At 32.8% G+C, this 23,007-nt stretch overlaps 3 protein-coding genes across 4 annotated transcripts; 2 read left to right on the top strand and 1 right to left on the bottom strand.

Annotated features, from left to right (window-relative positions):
• Nucleotides 1–374: 374 nt before the first annotated feature.
• LOC547690 (uncharacterized) lies at nucleotides 375–6,009 on the top strand. Its single transcript, NM_001249514.2, has 10 exons — nucleotides 375–480; nucleotides 1,034–1,095; nucleotides 1,786–1,893; nucleotides 2,170–2,249; nucleotides 3,139–3,301; nucleotides 4,031–4,105; nucleotides 4,202–4,290; nucleotides 4,718–4,837; nucleotides 5,569–5,613; nucleotides 5,696–6,009. The coding sequence occupies exons 2-10, from the start codon at nucleotides 1,036–1,038 to the stop codon at nucleotides 5,757–5,759; spliced, it is 804 nt and encodes a 267-aa protein (NP_001236443.2). The 5' UTR covers nucleotides 375–480; nucleotides 1,034–1,035; the 3' UTR covers nucleotides 5,760–6,009.
• A 1,093-nt stretch (nucleotides 6,010–7,102) lies between these two features.
• Nucleotides 7,103–12,492, bottom strand: LOC100813649 (protein odr-4 homolog). 2 transcript variants are annotated; one of them, XM_003526479.5, is made up of 10 exons: nucleotides 12,308–12,492; nucleotides 11,921–12,229; nucleotides 11,752–11,840; nucleotides 11,190–11,318; nucleotides 10,975–11,095; nucleotides 10,091–10,175; nucleotides 9,859–9,968; nucleotides 9,465–9,616; nucleotides 8,513–8,609; nucleotides 7,103–7,493 (listed from the first exon to the last, which is right to left on the bottom strand). In XM_003526479.5, the coding sequence occupies exons 1-10, from the start codon at nucleotides 12,386–12,388 to the stop codon at nucleotides 7,200–7,202; spliced, it is 1,467 nt and encodes a 488-aa protein (XP_003526527.1). In that variant the 5' UTR covers nucleotides 12,389–12,492; the 3' UTR covers nucleotides 7,103–7,199. The 2 variants fall into 2 exon arrangements, with proteins under 2 accessions (XP_003526527.1, XP_006581479.1); XM_006581416.4 differs by lacking the exon at nucleotides 7,103–7,493 and adding an exon at nucleotides 7,784–8,121 and having other exon boundaries at nucleotides 12,308–12,467.
• Nucleotides 12,493–14,634: 2,142 nt separating this feature from the next.
• Nucleotides 14,635–21,519, top strand: LOC100813117 (CBL-interacting serine/threonine-protein kinase 8). The gene is made up of 14 exons (XM_003526478.4): nucleotides 14,635–15,351; nucleotides 15,455–15,517; nucleotides 15,909–15,980; nucleotides 16,088–16,195; nucleotides 16,275–16,349; nucleotides 16,445–16,498; nucleotides 16,623–16,748; nucleotides 17,199–17,288; nucleotides 18,356–18,478; nucleotides 19,225–19,344; nucleotides 19,605–19,721; nucleotides 19,926–19,982; nucleotides 20,067–20,141; nucleotides 20,224–21,519. Exons 1-14 carry the CDS (start codon nucleotides 15,193–15,195, stop codon nucleotides 20,323–20,325), a joined length of 1,341 nt encoding a protein of 446 aa, XP_003526526.1. The 5' UTR covers nucleotides 14,635–15,192; the 3' UTR covers nucleotides 20,326–21,519.
• Nucleotides 21,520–23,007: the final 1,488 nt, after the last annotated feature.

The raw sequence follows: 23,007 nt of genomic DNA on the forward strand, positions 1-23,007 counted from the left end.
CTATCAAGTCAACTTTAGTTATAATATATCTCACAGACCAAAAACAATGTTTCTTCCAAAATTCACGTGTTCAAAAATTATAAATTAATATTACAATTAAAAGCCGGCCATTAATTAAGATAATTGTTGGTCTAATCATGTTTTTCATTCTTTGTCTTTGCTGAAAAGGTGGGAAACAAAAGGTAAAAACTAAAAAATGTGTGTGAGGAGTGATGTCATCCGGCACCGCATAGCCCATAGGTAGCGTCGTAGGGAGCGTTAGAATAATTATTAAAATCGTTTTTCTTTAAGCTCGTCGCAACTCTTCTCACTGCCACAATATATTTATTTATTTCTTTCTCTTATTACGCCAACGCCATGCTTATTACTCGTGACCCTTTTTATTAAATTCCACTTTTGTCCCCGCTCTCATTTCCGATTCAGAACATCGTTGCGCATCTCCACGTTCTCCTCGCTCTGTTTGCTTCTCTTCTCGCGCGGGTACTCCTCTCTTTCCGCTATTCTATTTTTTCATGCCTTTCACTTCTGAATTTTCGAGTATTCAATTTACTGAACAGCTTTTCGTTTCTGATTACTTAGAATTAACGTATCAGTTTCTACGTTCTTGAGTAACGATCGACGAACATTCAAATATTCTTCAAATTTTATTTGTGTTTCTCTTTTTTTTTTTTTTATGACCAATAATAATAAATTAAATTTTGTACTTGTCTTTGGGAGAGATTATGGTATGTTCCATGAAGCTTGGAGCATAATCTTTGAGAATGTAGAACCTTTCTGTGACTTTATGCAATCTTTTTAGGTACAAATACTTATAAGCAAACTTGTCTGTTTATGAAGCTATTCTTGTCTTGTTCAGGATTGGAAGCTTTGCAATTCTTTCCTTTTAAGCTGATAAACTGATATTATTTGTTTCTGTAATTAGTCTTTCTTGATTTTCCGCAGCACCAAAAGACAGGACCGGTTCAGTGATAACTGATAACTGATAACTTAATTAGTTACATTTTCTCATTGGTTTTTCTTTAATGTCACGCAGACATGGATACTGCTGCAGGTCAAAGTCCTCACCCATTGCACCGTTGCAAGACTCTTCACCTGGTTTGTGGCAACTTTATACTTCAAGCAGATTTTTGTTAGTCTCCTTACCGCGTGAAAGTTATATTTTTCTCATGTAATAAATTTATTTTCATTGCGTGTGAAATGAAATCCCAAAGTTTAAGTGGAGATATGTTACGGTGACTAATATTACCTACTGTTTTCTTTCTGATTGTAATTATAAGATAAAATTTTAAAATATATTGTGACGTTCAAGAACAAGAAAAGTAGGAAGTGTTTGAAATTTAGTTCATGTAAACCAAATTTCATTAACTATATACTCCCTGTAACTAATTATAGGACTTTTTTTAGAAATTTATTTGTCTCTTATTATAAGACCCTTTTTTAATTTCTAGATGCATAAATTATATTTTTTTCCTAGGTATCCTTACTTAATTATTCTCTCCTCTTACATTAATCAGAAACAATTAAGTAGATAGAGAGATAAGAAAATGGTAATTTTGAAATGATAGTATAAATAATTGGCATATTTAATGTAATTAACTAAATTAACAATTTTTCTTAAGAGGCGTGAATTAGTTGATAGGGTCTTATAAGGAAGGAAGGACTATGTTAAGCGTGAAATAGATCATTAGATAAACACGGGTTTCTTGCTGGTGTGTTGTGTTCTGGCTCTGAGAATATAATTTATTTACGTTCATCTGTATTAAGGTTATCCTGTCTTATATACAGGTAAGACATGCCCAAGGATTTCACAATGTAGAAGGTGAGAAGAACTTTGAAGCATACAAGTCTTATGATCTTTTTGATGCAAACCTGACCCCTCTCGGCTGGAATCAGGTATTTGCTAATCAAAATGATCTATGTCATTTAATTAGGACAGATATTGGGTTATGCGGAATCTTGAGGTGTTTACAAAGAAGAAGAAAGTTTCAGATTTTCTGTAGAGATTGATATTGGTGTTGACTTATATGCTTTAGCATTGTTATAATTTGTTTCTCATCAGAGAAACATGTGTTAGTTATCATCACATTCTAGTTAGTTTTTTCCCTCTTTCTTCCTCAGCAATATATTTTTTTTTAACTTCATGGTGGAATATTTGTGGCTCTATGACAGGTTGATAATCTGAGAGAGCATGTTAAGGCCAGTGGTCTTTCCAAAAAAATTGAACTAGTTATTGTTTCCCCCTTGTTAAGGTATAACTTCATTGTAATCTACTAATTTAGAATTCTCCCTAAGACTTTTACTAGTATCATTTTGTCAAGATTTGTTACTCCTTTTACTGTTTTCTGTTAAGATTGTTTCTGACCAAGGCCTTACAGATTTATTGAAATTTGAAATATTACCGCATAGGTTGATAGAAATACTTATAGATGATGTGAGTAGAAAAGACATGATGATGTGAGCGTGCATGAGAACTCCTTTAAAAATTAGTCTATATCTCTAGTTACTTCAAGTTACTAAGATTTAGACTCGGATAACCATATATATAAAACTAGAAGATGCAGATGCTTATGCTTTTTTGAAACTACAATGTTTTATTGATTGTCCAAGGATGATGCAACTGTCAAGTTTCTACCCAAACATATTTTATGAGTCGACCAAAATCCTACAAAGCATAAATGTATTCAGAGAATGTCCCATGTCCACATTACCTTTCGAATTATATAGTGTCCGTTAATCTATTTTATGTATATATATGTGTATATCTATCAGTTTGTTAGATGTCTAACATCTCATTATTTTAATGCCTTTCAAATATTATTTTAGTTTCAAATATGAGGGCTGCTTTTCAATAAATGGTTTCTAATTTCTTTTTTATTCTGAAAAAGCCAGAAATACTGGAAACATTTGTGAGCAGGTTTTTCTAGTTTTATATTTAATATGTGGGTTATTTGTGATAAATATTGATCTCGATTTGGAGTTTGTCCTTTTATTTTCCAATAGAAATTATTTAAATGTATTTTTGTGGAGTTGAACTGTTATTTGCACTAAATAACGTATTATTAAACAAACAAGATTCTTTGTTTAGTTTCAGGGATAGGTGGTTATGATATGTTCAAATTACTAATTATTGCATTTCAGGACTATGCAAACAGCAGTTGGAGTATTTGGTGGGGAAGCATATACTGATGGGATTAATGTACCTCCCCTAATGAATGACAATGTGGGAGATAGTCGTCGCCCTGCAATTTCCAGTCTAAATGTCCCACCATTTATAGCAGTAGAGCTTTGCCGAGAACATTTGGTATGCAATGCAATGGTGATGAAGTTTTATAGCTTTGAAGTTTGGACGATTGAATCAATTAATTACTTTTCTGTTTGGAGTTTGACAGTACCAGTCAAAGGAGTGATTGATGTAATGGCAATCATTCCTTTGCTTTCTTTCTAGCATTCTGTTAGGAAATATACGCGAATTACTACTGAAATTACATGCTGGCAGTTTACGTTGCATTTGGAAGCTTGCTTCTGCTTATACAGGGAACGGATGTCAGGTCATGTTGCCCATTTTCTGTTTGTTTTCTTTATTGAATCAAATACAAACCATATGATATTCTTGAGGAGCCTTTGTATGGTCATACTTGCCAGTCCCAATTTTGGCCCATTTATTCTTGTTCTGCGATTCAATTTGCTTCAAATTCCCTTTGTTTAGTCTTTGACTAAGTCTTCCGAGTCTTGTTAAATAGTCTGAAGTTTGTTGATTCATTATAGGATGAGGACATGAGATGTGTGTTGGCTGTTGGCTCCTTCTAATTGATTTATTCATTTTTTTCCTCGCTGAATAATTGGTGCAGAGGTTGCTGGTTTTCAGCTTTTACATGGCGTGTGGTCTTGTAGCTACTAGCCAATGACTAGATTACATTAGGTTATGATAAGAAAGTTTCATGTTTGAACACAGTATTTTTTTTACCCCCTTTCTTGCTGTTTTTTATGCCGCTTGACATTTTTGGTAAATTTTTTATTGCGGGTAATTCAGGGGGTGTATCCTTGTGATAAGAGAAGAAACATCACTGACTACCGACATATGTTTCCAGCTATTGATTTTTCATTGGTAAGTGATCTCTTTTGACTAGCTCATGTATGGGCTAGCGTTACCATACATCAAGTTTGATTCAATGGGATTCATGCGTGTGTAAATTGTGTTTAGATAGAAAACGATGACGACATTTTGTGGAAACCTGACATTAGAGAGAAGAATGAAGAAGTTGCTGCCAGGGGACTGAAATTTTTGGAATGGTGAGTGTGATTAAATAATTTGTGTTTTATATCAACAGAGTATTGATTTTCAAGAATAATTCAACAATAAGAATCTTATTGAAGAAAAGTAGGGAGAGGCAGAGACAAAGAAGCTTGTTTATACTGAATTTAAATGTTCATATTATCAAGAATTGAGGTTTAAGCTATTTTTTTTATTGGCTGAATTATGTTGACATTTTGGCCATTTTGCACTTTACCATGATAATGTCAAGACATTCATTCAGACAATGCATGTGGTTGCCCAATTTGAGTTTTGTTTTCCTAGTGTGCTTTTGTTGCATGGCATCTGAAGCACATTCATGCATTATTTCGTAATGATTTATGGCTTTAGATTTTAAGAGGTTTATATATTGAGATTTACATCACAAGGAAGATATGGGTTCATAACCTTTCCTTATTGATCCAGGTTGTGGACACGGAAAGAAAAGGAGATAGCTGTCGTTACCCACAGTGGTTTTCTGTTTCATTCCTTAAGTGCTTTTGGAAATGATTGTCATCCAAACGTGAAGAATGAAATCTGCACACAGTAAGTATTCATCTGGAAGTATTGCCATGTCTTTTATATAAACAACACCATTCAGGTTTTTTGAGATACATGGAAGAAAGAACAAACAATAATGTTTTTTTTTTTTCAATTGTCTGATGATCACTGAAGGACCAATTTGGATCCTTTAAAATAGGAACTATAGGGGTTCAATTTTGATGCAATCGCGGTTTTCAAAAGTTTAAAATTGGTTAGACAATGTATGAGATGTCAAATTCATTAAATGAGATGACAACTCATTATTGGTTGATATTAGTGTAAAACTTTTTCTTTGTTGACACTACATTAAAATTAAAAAATTCCACATAAAAAGAAAAAGATCATGATTTCTTCTACTATATTTCAGGTCCTCCACATTTGCGTTTTTTATTCTGCATTTATTTTTGAAGTTTAATTCTCTGAATTATGGAGTTTATTTGGTAATAATCTCACTTTCCTTCTAAAAAAATTACATCAAAAATAAAAAGTGGAAGAGAAGAGGAATTCACTTGAGGTATATTCCTATTCAACCTAACCTAAATGTTTTAACCTTTAGGATTTATTTGGTGTTCCCCTTAAAATTGAAGGTGAAAAACAGTTTATACTAAAATTTGTATAAACAACCAATTTTAAGAGGATATATAACTTTTTAGCAAATAGTTCTTTGCAAGCCTTACTGGTATCCAACTTTCAAAAGTACTAATTAGTTCATTTTGGTTTCTTTGTTTATACAGCTTTGCTAACTGTGAGCTACGTTCAATGGTTATCATTGACAGAGGGTGAGCATTTTATTTGCAAAAAAACTTACACTTACATATCTACAGAAAATTCACCTATGAATATCATTTATTATTTTTGCAGTGTGATTGGTTCAGATGAGTCCTCTACCAACTATACTGGCAAAATTCCATATGGCCGGCCTTGACCTTCCTAGTGACGTTGCTGACCAGAAACATCCAGAGAATGGGCAGGCAAACTGATAGTTCCTTGCTGTCTTGGTGGAATTTTCTTCATTTTTATGATTCCTAATTACATTTATAGGTTTTCTCGATGCTAAAATCACAAGTCGATACAAAAATTTTAGGATGAAAAGATGGATACCAACAACGATTACTTGGTTTTAGCATTGATTAAATGGACATCAATTTTATGTGTGAGCTGTGGACGTTATGTTATGTTTTATTCACAGTTATTGACTTGTGATATAGGTATTAAATAAATTCTCTATAAACATCTGCAGGAGAAAAAAAATAAAAAAATAATTAAATAAACGATGGTAATAGAAAGATAGATGGTTTGTCATATCTAATCATGACGGTGTCTAGTTCTCCTCTACTTCATCATACAACGCACACCTTATTGTCTGAATGTTGTCATGATTGTATAAACAATCCAGAGTAGATAATCTTCTCCTAATGGCTAAAAAAAATGTCAGGGAATAGACTTGTACTATACTGTTTCATACCAATTTACAAGAGGATTGGTAGATCAAATTCAAATATCATCCCAAGAAAGCTTTATAGAGAACTTACCATCAGGAGCATTCAACCACATGGCGGCATCTCTCATTGCAATTTTGGACCTTCAATCACTAGGTATGTCACTAATAATTTTTCTATCATTTAGAGTTGGCTTGATTGGCTACTAGCTATAGTAATTCTTCGCAATAAGCTCTTACTTCATACCTTAATCCATGTATATCCTCTAACTCAGTTAACTCATTCTCAATCGAAACTCTAAACCAGTGCAACTATCTTTCCTCCATGGCAAAAAGAATCTGAAGTCTTTTTCTAATCTCAAAATAAACTTTTCTTCACTTTCCCTTGTAGATATTTTGAATGTTGGAGGCAAGTTGTAACTGATTGATTTCCTCTTCTTTGAAAAAAGAAAGGTAAATTGCAATATTTTTATACCCTCTAAATGTATAAAAGTTCAATTTTAGTCTCTCTAAATAAATAAAAATTCAATTTTAATCCCTCTACACATAAAAGTTTGTTTTTAATATGTATAATAAAATTCAAGGTCTCTATATATTGTAAGACTAAAAACAAAAATTGCCATATTTTAAAAAACTAAAAACATTTAATATTAATTAAAATGTATAACCAAATTAATTTAACATTATTAGAAAGTGTAAAATTTGTTTTTTTCTAACTTTAAAACGGATTCTTCTAAAAAAACCTTTGAAACGGATACTATATCTTTTAGTTGATTCCAGATGAAGAGCATCAAAGGCTAATGATATTGCTGTTCTTTTTTTTTTTTTTCTTTTTCATATCTGCCCTTGTATCATTTTGAAGTATAAAATGTTGTAAACTAAGCGAATGTGTGTCCCTGGAGGTGAGAAATTCCCAGTACAAAACCCTCAACCCTTGAGGGCGAATAGCAGAAAACCAACTAACACAGACAATAGAAGAATGAGACCGGCAGCGACAACATTAATGTGACCTGGCTTCACAGTTTTACTACTTGAACTCTCGCTTCCGCCATCACGTTTGCTCTTGTCTTCCATGAGGTGAATTTCTGAATAGGAGGGCACTGCCACATCCCAGAAAGATTTAGTTTTGAAAGATAACTCTTCTTTCTCTGGCTCCAAAATTTTAGAGACATCAGTTGGAGCTTTCATGGACAATAACTCCATGCAATGATCTTTTAAAACCTAAGAAATTAAAATCACAAGTCAGAGGAATAATAGTTTTTTTAAAAGGTTAAATTACTTATTTGGTCCTTATAGTTTCATAATTCTTACCTTTTTAGTCCCTATAGTTCACATTTTAATTCTCTTTTAGTCCCTGTAGTTTAAAAGTGTTCTTTTTAGTCCCTATAATTTACATTTTAATTCTAGTCTCAATAATTTGAAAATAAATAAGAATCATGAAACTATAGGGACTAAAAAGATCATTTTCAAAACTACAAGAATTAAAAAAGAATTTAAATATAAACTATAGGACTAAAAAAACCACTTTCAAACTATAAAAACTAAAAAAATAAGAATCATGAAATTATAGAGACCAAATGAGTAATTTAACCTTTTTAAAAATAGTAAGTACTAAGAAATAAAAATAAAAGTACAAGTTCATTGTAACAGTGACAAGCTAGTAGAGGCTACAACAAGAAAGCGGTTCTAGAACATGAAAACAACTGTTAATATAGATAAATTGGCCATGGTAAACAATGACACTATCATAAGTGTGCTGCCCTATTCCTCATTGCTTTTGGTTTTCACGAGTGTCCAACAACATCATCATCATATTACTTTGCTTTTAACAGAGGCCGGGGAGCCGCTTCTGCAATTAAGTTGACATTTGAGAATAAAAATCATGTTATGTAATTCATGCCCCTCTATTAATGTGCATACTTAAATGCATGCATGCTTTGTTTGCAAATCACCAGGTAATTCCAGAATTGATTAGGTAGTTGTTCAAAGGCTCTGGATAATATTATTTTGGACATTCCAAAATCAATAAACTATTGATCTCGTCAGGACGAGAATGTCCCTTTATGTATATGTGGAAGTATCAGTTCAAAACTCTTCAACAAAGAACCTATTTTCAGCAACAATACAGGTAATGCAAAATGACCCAACACAGTAGCAGTTGGTCTTCAAACCAAATCAGGCATGGAAATAAATTTAGCCACGGCAAGAAACAATATCTACTATTTCCCTATGGAACAAACCTCAACAGTTTCAAAAGGCTGCAAATAATCACACACATACACCACTGCTAACCATGGTGCAAAGACTCTTCTAGGAAATGGAAGACTGCATCCTTTTCTGTCAAAAAACAAATGATAGATTTAATTAATCAAACAAACCAAAGCATGGGAAGCCAAAATAACAAAATGTATCAATATAACTTATATAATTTATGTATTGACAATTTGACATGATTGTCACTTTTAGATTTTTATGGAGGCATAACTCTAGAATGCCAGTTTCAGATTATACACACATTAGGAGATGGATTCACTCTCTATGCATGTATGTATATGAGGTATATCTATGTAACCTTTAACAATCATTTTACAGGAAATGCTAATCGATGATCCATTTGAGTGGCAATGTGGCATTAAGTCCCTTGGGAGAGTGCTTGGTCCCAGGTTCAAATCCCAGCTAGACCACTTTGCCATTGCTCAATCTACCCTCTCTCTCTCTCCACACTAGGCCGTGGACCTCTTTGTAACCAAAAAAGAAAAGAAAACAATAGGCCGCATACTGTAACATTACAAACTAGCAATGAAATCAACTGAACCTTGACATCAGGGTTACAAAAATGACAAAAACCAAGGAAATCATTGTAAAATAACAACCTGCCTAAATTGTTAATCAGATCTCCCTGTGAACTGCAGGAACTAAAGCTGCATATATCTACCCTCCCCAAAGGCGGAAGCTTCATGCATGGGATCACCACTTTAGCTGCAGTTGTTTGAAACAACCCAACGGTAGGTGATAGATCCCACAGCTTCATTGCACAAACTTAAAGAGAGAATTCCAATGAGTAAGAATTCAGGTAATATGTATATAAAATGCAATAACCTAGTTTCATTTCGATGGCCTTACATTAAGAACAAGCATAAGCGAAAGTGAAGTATATCAATGAGTAATATACCATTATTACAAGTTACCAACCTCAATAAGTGCAACACTAGTTGGGGAACAGGCGTTTCAGCTGATAATTCATCGCTTACTTGGCTTCCAACATCATGATTGTTACCAGAGTCAGCATCTACCTCATCACAGATTATATCCAATCTACTTTGCAGACTCGTAATTATATCTCCCTACACACAGAATTGTGATCCACAACAATATAAGACAAAATCAGGAAGAGGGGATTGTCAGTGAAGTTATCATTTGGTTCTATAATAAACTCATAAGTAGGGGCATCATCAAATAATCATATTTCAGAACAGATATTTCCAAACAAATGTCACTCTTAACTCTTAAGACAGCCCTTGAATAAAAGGACGAAAGTTTCATTGTAAAATCATGAATAGCATAAATATAGATAGTTATTACTCACCTTTATATCAGTGATGGCTTGGGAAATTGGCTCTTTTGAATTTAGATATGCAAACGAACATATCAAGCCACTAAATGAAAGAATACCAACAACATCTCCTTGGCTGCATGCTTTTCAAAAAAAAAAAAAAATCTGTTGGTGTTGGAAAATGAAGTTTTAAAACAAAAGGAAAATTAATAATAGCAATAATAACCAGAATATTTATACAAAATAAGGCTGTAGGCAAACATACCTTCAATAGAACTATCGTTCAGAAATGAAAGAAGCAATTCAACTTCATGCACACCATCTGATGAATATGACTCACTCTCAACAACCTAAATTTATAAAGAAATAAATTTTCTTACAAAATAATGATTACACGAAGGAATATCTTACAAATTGTAATAAAAAAATAGTTTAGGTAGAAATAAACCCAAACCATGGATAAAAGGAGTGACTCTTAATATTATACTATATCAGGGGAAATTAGATGCTCTTACCTAAAGCACAAGCCTGTGTAAAGTACTACAACTTTAAGGTGCAGCTTAACACAAATGTATGCTCTAGATAGCATGTTAAGTGGGCATAAATTTGGTAATGTGACCATTTTTAGATAATATGACACTTTTGTACATCTCTACACAATTACCAAACAGCATAGAACTACACACTTAAGCAGTAAGCAACATGAAATTCATATTAAATATGTTTTATAGATCATATCCAGTTGCCTGCACTTGAAAACTAGGGTAATCAATAGGCTACAAGGTATTCTCTAATAGACAGAAATTCCAAGTTTCAGTATTCATCAAGGAATTTTTAAGAGACCAATGTCCAAAATGTTACACTAATTCAATGTCCAATTCAAGCAAACTCTGATGACAAAACTATCTTGGGCAATGTAATATTCTGGGCAGAAAACCACTGTATCACAATGAAAACAATATCGTCGGAAGTAAACACAGTACAACCAGGGAATTAACAATTCAGCTACTTAAAAAAACTGAATTTTTCTATAATTGGGGGAACCAAATTGCTTCTTCCTTCTGACTAAAGTTTACTAAAAGATAAAACAGCAACTAGAAACTAGGAAGTAAAAAGCCAAAAATAAAAAGCAGGGAGTAGAGCAATTACCAATTTACCATCAATCAAGGCCTTTGCACCTGCAAGCTCTTTGGCATGAATAGATATTGCATGACGAAGAACATCACTCAACGTCTGGAACTTTGAGGCACTGTCGCGTAATATGGGCAACCTTGCAAGACATAACACCGTATCCAAAACGAAAATTACCAACAGCTTCAGTCTTTCATTCATCAACTAATATGACAAATTAGGGAGAATGTTACCTCAGGTTAAAGTTGTGCATGCACTTGAACGTTTGAAGGGAAGTTAAGACCTTCCCCATCTTAAAATCACAAGGCCGCAAACTACTTGATGTAATATTCGAAGACAGTGAGCAGTTTCTACAATTCCACCTACACTAATAGCAATATCATGAGTATCACATTACATAAAAATAGAGTTAATTTCAATGCATTCGATTTATGATTGGATTTACACTGCCAAATGCATGCATTATTTAGTCCATAAAAAAACACAAAAGCCATGTTCCCAAGGCATTTCAGCGGTAAACAAACATTTTTTTAGTAACTTTTAGCATTTTTTGATGCTACTTGAAATAGTGTTTTCTTTAAAATGCTAGGCTTTTAGTCTTTTATATTTTTTTTCCATTTTTATCATTAATATATTTATCAAATTTCCTAATTACCCTTTTTAAATAAATCATTATTTTATTGTTTTTATGTCATTTTACATTTTACACAACTATTTCAATGGCTAATTTTACACAGCTATACTTAGTTAGTTTTGTGTGAACATAAGCCAAAATCAAAAAATTAATAGGGTTACCTCCTCGGGCTATAAGAAATGTGAAGAAGCAGTCTCTCATCCCAGTTACCGTCCAAACCCGGCGCTGCGTCAGCAACACCCTTCACGGTCTGCAACACAACACAACACAAACATAGTTAATCACGAAGTTGAATATGAGGAAGTGAGTAGTAAGCAATTGTTGACACACCTGGCAAAGCATTATGGTTGAATTCTTGAACGCGGCGTCGCTAACCCAAACGTATAGGCCAACGACCTTGATGCCGCCGACGAGCATTCTAGAAACCTGGCGGACATGTTCGGCGACCCAGTCCTTGTCGATGAAAAGGGAAGAGGAATCAGCGAGCTCGGATTTGGATTTAGATTTGGGGCCCTTCTTCTTGTCGGGCTCGGTGAGGGAGCAGGCGGGCTCGCCGGAGTCGTTGTGTGGGGTGGGAATGAGATCGAAGAGGAAGGCCCGGCCCAAAGCGGAGCTGAACTTTCCGATTAAAAGACCCACCTGCAAGTGGAATGGAATTGGGAGTGTTAGTTAATCAGTTATTTGAGAGAGAGAGATGACAATGGAATGAGTGAGTGCCTCGGATGGAACTGCGGATTGGCTGAGACGATCCTCCGCCAATTTGAGTCGCGTTTCTTCTCCGACTACGGCTTTCGCCATGACTGATCACTCAATTGCTACCCTCTCACTCACTAGTCAACACAAATTGGAAACCAAATTAATATTGGGAACGAATTTGTTGTGCCACATTCAAAAAGAAGAATGACTAATTATCTTTGATATTAACACACTTAAATATATTAACAAAAATTATTAATTATCATTGAAAAGTTAATTGAAAGATTATAATTTATTATTTCTCTATTCTTATATATAAGGAAAAGCTACCTTAATTACATTTCATAAGTTATTTGAAAGTTTATAAGTTATTATTTTTCTTCTTTTTATAAAATCGAGTTACTTAATTCATTAAAATTTAAAACAAATTATTTTTGTTGATAGTTATAATTTTTCTTAAATTTATAAGCTCTTACAAAATCATCTTTGTTATTAATATTTTTTTCTAATTATTTGTCAATATATCATCTCTTTTTATTAATGATGATTATTTATAATTTTAAAAAATTAATATAAAAAACATTATAAATTAAGTCTTATTAAAAAAAATCATTTCAAACATAGGTCTTATAAACATGAACACAGGAAGTATGAATTAGGAGCTAAAAAACTAACAACTTATAAATTATTTGATTTAATTGAAATTATATGATAAGACTAATTCATAAATTAACTCACGTAAAATGTTATGCTTAAAAAAAATTTATAGATGACTTTTCTTAAACATTTTTTTATTTGTACATGAAAAACTTGAATGTATGTATATCTCATATCTATTATTATAAAACATGATACAAATCACATGTTTTAGATAATTGGTATGATTTACTTTTTTTTTAGAGGTTTTGTTGCTATACAATGGAGTGAGTATATATATTTTTTATCAACTTTGGTTCGGTAACAAATATGTTAACTATAAGATCAAAGTAAATAGTTTGACATAAAAAAACTAATAAGATTTTTTTTATTTAACCACTAGAGTCGACCTAGTGGTGAAGATTTAAAGTAGTATACATGGAGTTCTAAGTTTAAATCTCAGTGTATCATTGTAAAAAAAATAATCTGATTTTTTATTTTTTTCATCTTTAAAGATTTTTTTTCAAATTATTTCCTAATAAAATTGGATATTTACAAAGGAGAATTTTCACTTTTATGAATTGAATTGATAAAATAAAAATTATGCAAGAAAATAAATTAGATCATAAAATTTTAAGAAAAAACATATAATAATTCAATAAATAATTGTACAGTTGATATTGTTTAAAGAATTTCTAACATTAAGGAGCATGCAGTGTTAGAAAAGTTAAGATTATAAAAAGAAGTTGGAGTTGATTGTAGTTTGTATTGTATGCCTATAAAAACATAAAATTAGATAAAAGAGTTTTTCCAAATAATGAACAAAAAAAGATAAGATAATTTTTAAACTAAATAAAAGAGTAAAATGAAATTTCAATTAAAATAAATAAGGATAAAATTGAAAAAAAAAGTTAAAAACTTATTTTTCATAAACTATTTCGAGTAACTATAAATAGCTTATTAAAGTAAGTTACTTGAAATAACTTATAAAAAATACATTATTAAAATAAATTTGTGTATCAAACAAACTTATAAGCTAGTCAAAGGAGCTTATAAGTTTCTTAGTTCCAAACATAGCCTTAGTCATTATCTTTCTTTCCACCAATAATATCATAATTTGTGTTGTTTTTTCATCTTAAGAAATGTTTTTTAATTTATTTTTTTAAAAATAATTTATGACAGTTTAAAACTATAAAAAAAAGTAAAAAAATTATTATAATTCTATATCCATGTTTTTCATTTTTCTTTAAAATTGCTAGAGTATGTCAAAAACAGCTATTGAACAATACAAGTAAAATATTTTGACAAATTAAAATTACTAGAAACTCATTTTAAAAAAAAAAATTGACCGTTAAAATTTGTCACAAATTGTGAAAGCATGAACACAATAAACAAAGATGGACAAAAAAATAATTTTTCAAAAAATTAAGAGAGTAAAAAAAATAATTATCCAAATTTAAAGAATAAAAAAACATTTAAGTCTTACTCCTCTTATATTTTGATTTTGGAATATATTTATTTGAAGAGGGATAGAATTCAAGATAATGAATAATAAGTAGGAGCAGTAACTCTCAAATGTTAGTAATTGAATTCTTTGCCAAATATAATTAAGATGATTGAATTTATGCAGCAGTAGTACATGATTTTCTCAAATTTAGGACTTGGTTGACCTCCAAAACAACTCACTCCAAGTTGCAATTCCTACTTGAGTGCGTGTGACGCCACTTGCAAGAAAGAATAAAATTGTGGGAACGAAGCCGAAAAACTAGGTTTAATGCTGCTAACAAACGAGGTGGGGGGCCAATCACCTACATCCGTGTCAGCGGAAACTGTTCCCTCATCAACCTACATTCGTCAATTCATTCATTTTCCCTCACCGCACCACACACAACTCCACCAAACCTTTTTCCCTTTCTTTCTTTCTTTACTCACTCACTCACTTAATTACCCAATCCACTTCCCTTTTTATTCTTTCTGGCCTTTTCTGACCAACCAATCAACCTCCCTCCCTTCCTTGCTGTCAAACTTTCTTTTTGTTTCTTTTCTGTTAATTTCAAAGAATGATGATGTTGTTGTTGTTCTCTTCCGTTTTCCTTTTTCTATTTCCCTGCCTAGAAGGAACTTCATTATAAACTAATCAATTAAAATTAAAACCCGGAAAAAGTGCATCGCTTGTGTGTGATGTTTTGAATCGTGACATGCTTTTGGGGTTGGAAGAGTGTGTGCAATGCAGAAACTGAGATTGGTGCTGTGAGAGGAAAAGAGAAACGATGGTGGTGAGGAAAGTGGGGAAGTACGAGATTGGGAGAACGATTGGGGAGGGAACCTTTGCCAAGGTGAAATTCGCTCAGAACACAGAAACTGGCGAGAGCGTGGCCATGAAGGTGCTCGATAGAAGCACCATCATCAAGCACAAGATGGTCGACCAGGTAGCAAGCACTCTTAATTAACTTTCCTAATAAACTCAATTTTCTTTCACTGTAACAAGTTTCGCGAATGGTGCGTTTCTAATTAACTTTTTCTATTATGCAGATCAAGAGGGAGATTTCGATCATGAAGCTAGTTAGGCACCCTTATGTTGTTCGCCTGCACGAGGCATGTGATAATTGCTTTCCATTTTCGTAATTGAGGGCCTGTTTGGCTTCTTTTCTAAGTTGTCATCCAATTTCGAAACGTGATTTCCAGTCAAGTATGGAATGCGCTGTTATGTTAAGTAGGAGTTTAGAAGTGTTTTCGGGAAGTACAAGCAAAACCAGAATTAGAGAGTTTCTTTTTTATTTTGATTCTTTGGACTTTTGGAGTGAGGGACAGTTCTGGAAATCATATTTTGATTTTTGAGAATCTTCCTTGATTAAATGAAAAAGGTTTTAAAAGAAGAGCCATGCCGACTCAATATTTGCTCTGATAAGTCATTATTAATGTTTCTCTTGTTAGCTATTGCCACTCACAAGCACTTCTTTCTATTGTAAAACGCTTTTTTCTTCAGGTTCTTGCAAGCCGTACTAAGATTTATATTATATTGGAGTTCATCACGGGTGGTGAATTGTTTGATAAAATTGTGAGTGGCTCAAGATGGAACCTTTTTTTGTAGCTTTTGCTGTGACTTTTATTAATCACCATGCAAGATATTGGAAATGTTTGATGGTGAATAATATGATTGTGCAGATACACCATGGCCGCCTTAGTGAAGCTGATTCTAGAAGATATTTCCAACAGCTTATTGACGGTGTAGATTATTGCCACAGTAAGGGAGTTTATCACAGAGATTTAAAGGTTTGCATTGAGTGAGATCTGAGAAGTTGGCTGTTGTCCTTATTGTGATTTCTTCTAATTTTCTTTTTGCCTTGTGCAGCCTGAAAATCTTTTACTCAATTCACTAGGAAATATAAAGATTTCCGATTTTGGTTTGAGTGCATTTCCTGAGCAGGTGAGCTTGTCACCAAATTAGCTTTTATATATGACTTCGACTCATGTAAGATATAATAATACCAAACTGCTTCAAACTTTTGAATATTCTGATAGGGGGTGAGTATCCTTCGGACAACTTGTGGGACTCCGAACTATGTGGCTCCTGAGGTAAATTACAAGCCTGGCTTGTTGTTTAGTTAAAATTTCGGTAATTCCGTTTATGTCAAATGTAAAATACTAACTATTCTTATACTGACATCTGCATTCTGCATTTTACTTTTGATGAGCTTAGGTACTCAGTCATAAGGGTTACAACGGTGCTGTGGCAGATGTTTGGTCCTGTGGGGTTATCCTCTTTGTCCTACTGGCTGGATATCTTCCTTTTGATGAGCTTGATCTAACCACCTTATATAGTAAGGCATGAATTTAAACATGTCAAACATATAGTTTACTGTAGAATATATTGTAATGCAAATCAAAATATTTATCTTGCATATGTTGAAATACATCAATTATTATTTATGAGCCATTTAACATGATAATAACTAATAAGTAGTAAACAACTTGCTATTATGGGGTCAATTTATCTATTAGCTTTATGTGGTGAAAGAGTAACAAAAGCAGCAAATTGACCCTGAATTCTGAGTGAGAATTGGAAATGAGATTTTTCACCGTTAGTCTCTTGCATCTCTTAATAGGTGCTGGCTGTGATTCTGACAAGCTACGAGTTCTTCTGATTAACACTCTTCAATTCTGTGTTCAAAGGCTCAAGAAATATTGCATTATCTAATGGTTGCCAGTCTAAAATGTTTTCATCAAAATAGAATTTAGGTTGTCGTTGATGCTGATGTTTTTTTCTTTCTTTCAGATTGAGAGAGCAGAGTTTTCATGCCCTTCTTGGTTTCCAGTGGGAGCAAAAATGTTGATACATAGAATTTTGGACCCAAATCCTGAAACTGTAAGTATTTGCATTGCACAACAAGAGTTGTGAAACACAGCCTTTCACTGCCAATTTCAAATTAATCTTCTATAGCCGCAGAAGTAGAAAATGAGTTGAGTCTTTGATGACACGTTATTTGTTGTGATGCAAAGGCATCTAAAAAAACTAAGAGTGTGATGCTATATAGTTCTCAAGCATGATTGTGAACTGTATGATATTTTCCCTTTAAAAGTGAATGGAGTTGGTAGAAAAAAATTGTTTGTACTGAAAGAACTTAATATTCAGTCGTGGCATGTTATGATCTGTTATTTTTCTCCATTTGGATATCAAAACAAAGTATTTTGAGTTTCTTTTGCTGGCAGTTGTTGATACACACCGCTAACTTCTTTATTTAGACTAATTTTAATATGTAAAATGGATGACCTACCGTAAAAGTTTGTATTTCATACAGAAATGGTTGGACAGTTTAGTACCCATAACATATCCCCTTCAGAAGGAGCCATTTAGGTTGGACATGCATAGCCCACTTTACTTTGTGCTGAAATTTAATTTAATTACGAAGAGTGGGAGTGGCAAATACCAACTTAAATGCTTAAGGTTTTATGAAGAGCTCGTGAACAATTTTAAATCTCTACCAAGATTAATAGATAAATTGAATATAATAATATAGCACTTTTATTGATGTGGAAAAACTAATCTTAATGAAACTTAAGGTTAAACTCAATGAATGATCCTTAATACTTGAGTTATTTATTAAAAAATGTTCACGATTGGGATTGCACCTATCCTAGTGTGCGACACATTTTTTTCCCTCTATTTCATCCTTCAAAACTTGAATTAAAGTTGTGTTTCATCCTATAGTTCATGATCAATATTTCTAGTACTGACACCGCATGTATGGATGAACATGCTTTATTCATATTTGAAGTTCAGGGATTTCTCTATTGGACCTTGTTTTTGTAATTTTGTTTGTGTAATGTACACATACCAGTTTACTAATGGATTTAAATCTTGCTTCTCAATCCTGATTCTTTCTGATAAGTCTCTTTCCCTTGTTGTTTGTTATTGTGCATGTACATTTTCAGCGTATAACAATTGAGCAGATAAGAAATGATGAATGGTTTCAGAGGAGTTATGTTCCTGTCAGTCTTCTTGAGTATGAAGATGTAAATCTTGATGATGTAAATGCTGCTTTTGACGATGCTGAGGTATGCTGTGTCTGAAATTTATTTTATTTATTTATTTATTTTTCCATTTAAGCTAATCTAACTTCATTTTCCAGTCTACCTATTCAATTTCATATTTTTAGAATGAATCTGACTTAGATTGGACAACACTGTTTTTTATGGGCTGTATTCTTTTTTTGGATTATTCATTCTAGCTTAGAATAGAATTATCTAATTAGAGTTTTGGTTATATTACATTTGTAACATTTTTTATGATTGTATGAGCTTGATATTTCCTTTATTTGGAGGGTATTTGAAACATGAGTGAGAAGAACACTCTAGGTTTGTTTATCAGGAGAGCAACTTGCCAGGAGAAGCACTTTTTGTTCCTGTTCTACATCAGAATCATATATAATGAGTACTGTCTGACTGTGTCTACCTCTCCACGATTCTGTTTAATAAAGAGGCATGCCTAAGAACCGTAAACAATAAGAATACTAGTAAAAGTTATTTTGAATTATCTTATTCCTGGAAAACCATTCCATTATTGGTATGGCATCATTGAACCTCTAGTGTACTGAAGAAAGCATCCAGGATTAAAAGTGGGATTTTCTGTTAAGGATGCTTAATGTGATGCAAATTGCAAATTGCAAATAGCACTGTTCTGCCATTTTTTACATTTGGTGCTTCTTCTCTTCAATTAAAGAGGCTGGCTTGTTCTTTCCCATTGCATTCGAACTGTAATTATCTTGTGTTTTGCTGACTTACTGATTATTTTGTTGCTGAAGGAACCAAGGGCTGATCAACAATGTGATAAGGAGGACATGGGTCCTCTAATGCTTAATGCATTTGACTTGATAATTTTGTCTCAAGGCTTAAATCTTGCAACAATCTTTGATCGTGGGCAGGTATTTAATTGTTACGTTGTGTTTGCCATGAGGCTTAGTAATCACATCTCTAAATGGTCAAATAACATGAACAACCCATGTACTATCCAGAAGGAACTTTACAGAACTATAGATGTAATCTTTTCCATATTACAGGGGTCCTGTGATGTAAAATATATCATCGCACCTCCTATTTTCTGTCATTTAAGGGTCTGAAACTCTTACATATTTTCCATATTCTGGGGTAAGATATCTGATCTGTCTGTCTAATATCGTTGCAGGACTCTGTGAAGTACCAAACCCGCTTTATCTCTCAAAAGCCAGCAAAAGTGGTTTTATCAAGTATGGAAGTTGTGGCACAATCAATGGGATTTAAGACGCATATTCGCAACTACAAGGTTGGTAGCCTAGTTGATAATGAATAGCTGATTGATTCCTCTGCTTTGGTTACTCTGGAGTCTGGAGTCTTTTGCATCATCATTTTGTCCATTTACATTCTCACACAATTTTCAAATCTTTAGCATCTGATGTCATTATTTACATGAAGATGAAACCTACCAAAGTTGGTCGTCATCTGAAGTGATATTTATATGAATTTTCAGATGAGGGTAGAGGGTATTTCAGCAAATAAAACATCCTATTTCTCTGTCATCCTGGAAGTAAGTTTCTACCCCTCTACTAGAATTTCAACAGCCCCTTAACATTTTGGCTAAATGAATAATTCTTGTTTTTCCTGCTCGAAGATTTTTGAAGTGGCTCCTACATTTTATATGGTAGACATTCAGAAAGCAGCTGGAGATACTGGTGAATACCTCAAGGTAAGTTTTTGAAACCTCAGTTTTGTCCTGGCTATTGCTTACACCTAATTTTTGACAAAAGATACACACCATAATGTTGCAGTTTTACAAGAACTTTTGTAGCAATCTTGAGGATATAATCTGGAAACCGCCTCATGAAGCAAGCAAATCAAGGATCTCCAAGACCAAAAGCAAGAGACGATAGTTTCATCATTCGTGATACCTTCTGTTTTGATTTTGAGTTTTGATTGAAAAGAAAAAAGAGAAAAAACAAAAAGTAATATGTAACACATACTTTTATTTTAAAGAGAGGGGTTGACATATAGACACACGGCCCAGAATATCGAGGTTAAATTATAAATACGGCCGGTTTGCCTAGGCTTTTTATTTTTTATTTTTTAACAGCAATACTGTTTTTTCTACTTTTAATTCTCCAAATACCACACTTGAAATTTGAAAGATTGTTTCCCAAAATTTACTAGTAATTTTTTAGGCACCAGGAAATCGATTTCTCCCATCTCGACTTTCCAATGAGATTTTTTCTTTTGAATAAAAGTGCAAACAGAGGAAAAGTATAAAATCAAAAACACTAAAATTTCTTTAGAGACTAATATTTGCGAAAAGTTTTGTGAGCCCAAAATAATATGAGACTTACTACACTCAATCTTCTCTTTGTTAGATTCCTACACCAACCTCCCCTACTTCTTACAATCCATTACATAGACACCCCTTGCACCGTAACAGTATTGTTTTCGTTACAAATCTGGAAAAGACTCTTCTTCCCAATCTCGTTGGGGTTTACAGACAAAACCCACGCTCCAATTCAAATCACCATCGAGCAGATTCTCTGCGAGGTTCGTGAGCATAAAGAGGTTGAGATCTGCTCTCCCTAGCATAAAATCGTCGACTCCATCAAGCTCGACAAGTACCATCTCCAGAAGGGGAAAGAGTTTAAGGACATATTCTAGCGTGTTTGATGGAACATCAGTGTTTGGGCAGTGGAAGAAACCACACTTCAAACATGTGCGTTCCGTTTTGGGAGAAAGCATTGGAGGTGGATTATAAAAACCACACCTTATGACTAAAGTATGTGGAGGTGGAGGTGGAAACTAAGAACAGGCTCATAAACCACGCAAGGAACGTTTGGGACCGCGTCGTGATGCTATTGTCGAGGGGTTTATCAGGAGCGTTTGGGATCGCGAGAAGCCCTTTCATCCATATTGTCTTCCCAGATTTTTGCTTTCTTGTGTTTTCCTCTATCCTTTGAAATCTTGTGATTCCCTCTATCCTAGGAAATCTTGTGTTTCTTGATCTCACAGGCTTGTGAAAATGTTCTTTCATTTTCGATTGGGAATTTTTGTACTGTTTTTTTTTTAATTTCTTTCATTTTCGGTCGTGATTCTGTTTTTCTTTATATTGTTTTATGCTTAATCACCATGATCTCTTCTCTCTACCTTGGTTCATTGTCTTGGCCCTTTTTATTAACATGTAGTTTTTGTCAAGTTTATAATGAATATGGTTTCTTGATAAAAAATAATGCTTTTCTGATAAGTAGATTAAGAATTTGATATTTGAATTTCTCACATCAAGTTTTCTATTTGTAGAAATCCTTTGATTCTTCTTCAAGTTGCTCAAGATCTCAAACTATAGAAACAAGATTAATAGCTACGAATTTCTAACACTGAACGCGGAGTCGGTAGGGGTGAGTGCAGAGGAGAGGTGTTCTGTAAATTTTTAATTATTTGAAAATTAAAATTTTGGGGTTTTTTTAATGATATTTTTTTACCTTTCACTAATATTAACACGGTAAGTTAAGGGTCTGTTGGCTAAGGGGATGTCAAAGTAATACATTTTAAGGGAGGAAAGATGAGTCAGTCTAATTTGCTCAAATAATTTTTATTTTCCTTAATCTCTTTTGCTCTTTACCTTTATAGATTTTTATATTTTCAATGGCCAAACTTGATTAAGACAACATGGTTTCTAATTGAATAAGATACTTATGAGGAATAAGCTAGACATTCATACTGAATAGATATATAGCTGTATTCGAAAAACTCAACATTTCTGGAAACAAAATCGTGGTATTACTGCATTAATTACTCCTTTTGGCCGAACCTATTCTTAAGAATTTTAACGTAGCCAATGTTAAATGCATTCAACTTAGTTGCTAAGTTGAATAAAATGCTTGTCAGGGATAAGATATTTATACTGATTACTCAATAGAGAAATTCAAACAACTTCATATTTCCGAAAACAAAGTCAGTTGAATATTTTCTTTATTTATCTACATATTTTTCTTTTTATTGATTTTTATCATTAATATTTTTTATGTACAATTATGTCAACAAAAATAGAACTTAATGCATCTATCCCAATCTTTTCACTAATAGGCCGGCCCAAGTGTGCTATTTTCATCGTTAATATTAATATTATTATAGTATTATTAATTTACTAGTTTGTAAAATAATTGTGTAATGGAAAACTATATTCCAATTAACTGATTGTAGAATTCAAAGGTTGATATAATGCCGTAAAATTTCGTTCTATTTATACAAGTGAGAATAATTTATTTAATAAAAACAATTTAATTTCTATTATATATAATTTTTTTTGGTCAACCGTCTTTAACTTTGAATACGGATGTATAACAATTCAATGAAGAAGAGTAAATATTAACATGATTCTAAATACTGAGTATTAATTTTTTTTAAATGATTTCTAATTGTGTATGAAAACGTGTATTATAGCTCACACTCGATCTTCTTTAAAAAAAAAGCAAAAAAAAAGAATTATACATATATATATATATATATATATATATATATATGCCATGGCAAAAGTGAAACTTCAAAATTTACATAAAAACATAAATAAATTAATGAAATAT

The sequence above is a fragment of the Glycine max genome, chromosome 6, assembly GCF_000004515.6.
Source record: "Glycine max cultivar Williams 82 chromosome 6, Glycine_max_v4.0, whole genome shotgun sequence".
Lineage (NCBI taxonomy): Eukaryota > Viridiplantae > Streptophyta > Magnoliopsida > Fabales > Fabaceae > Glycine > Glycine max.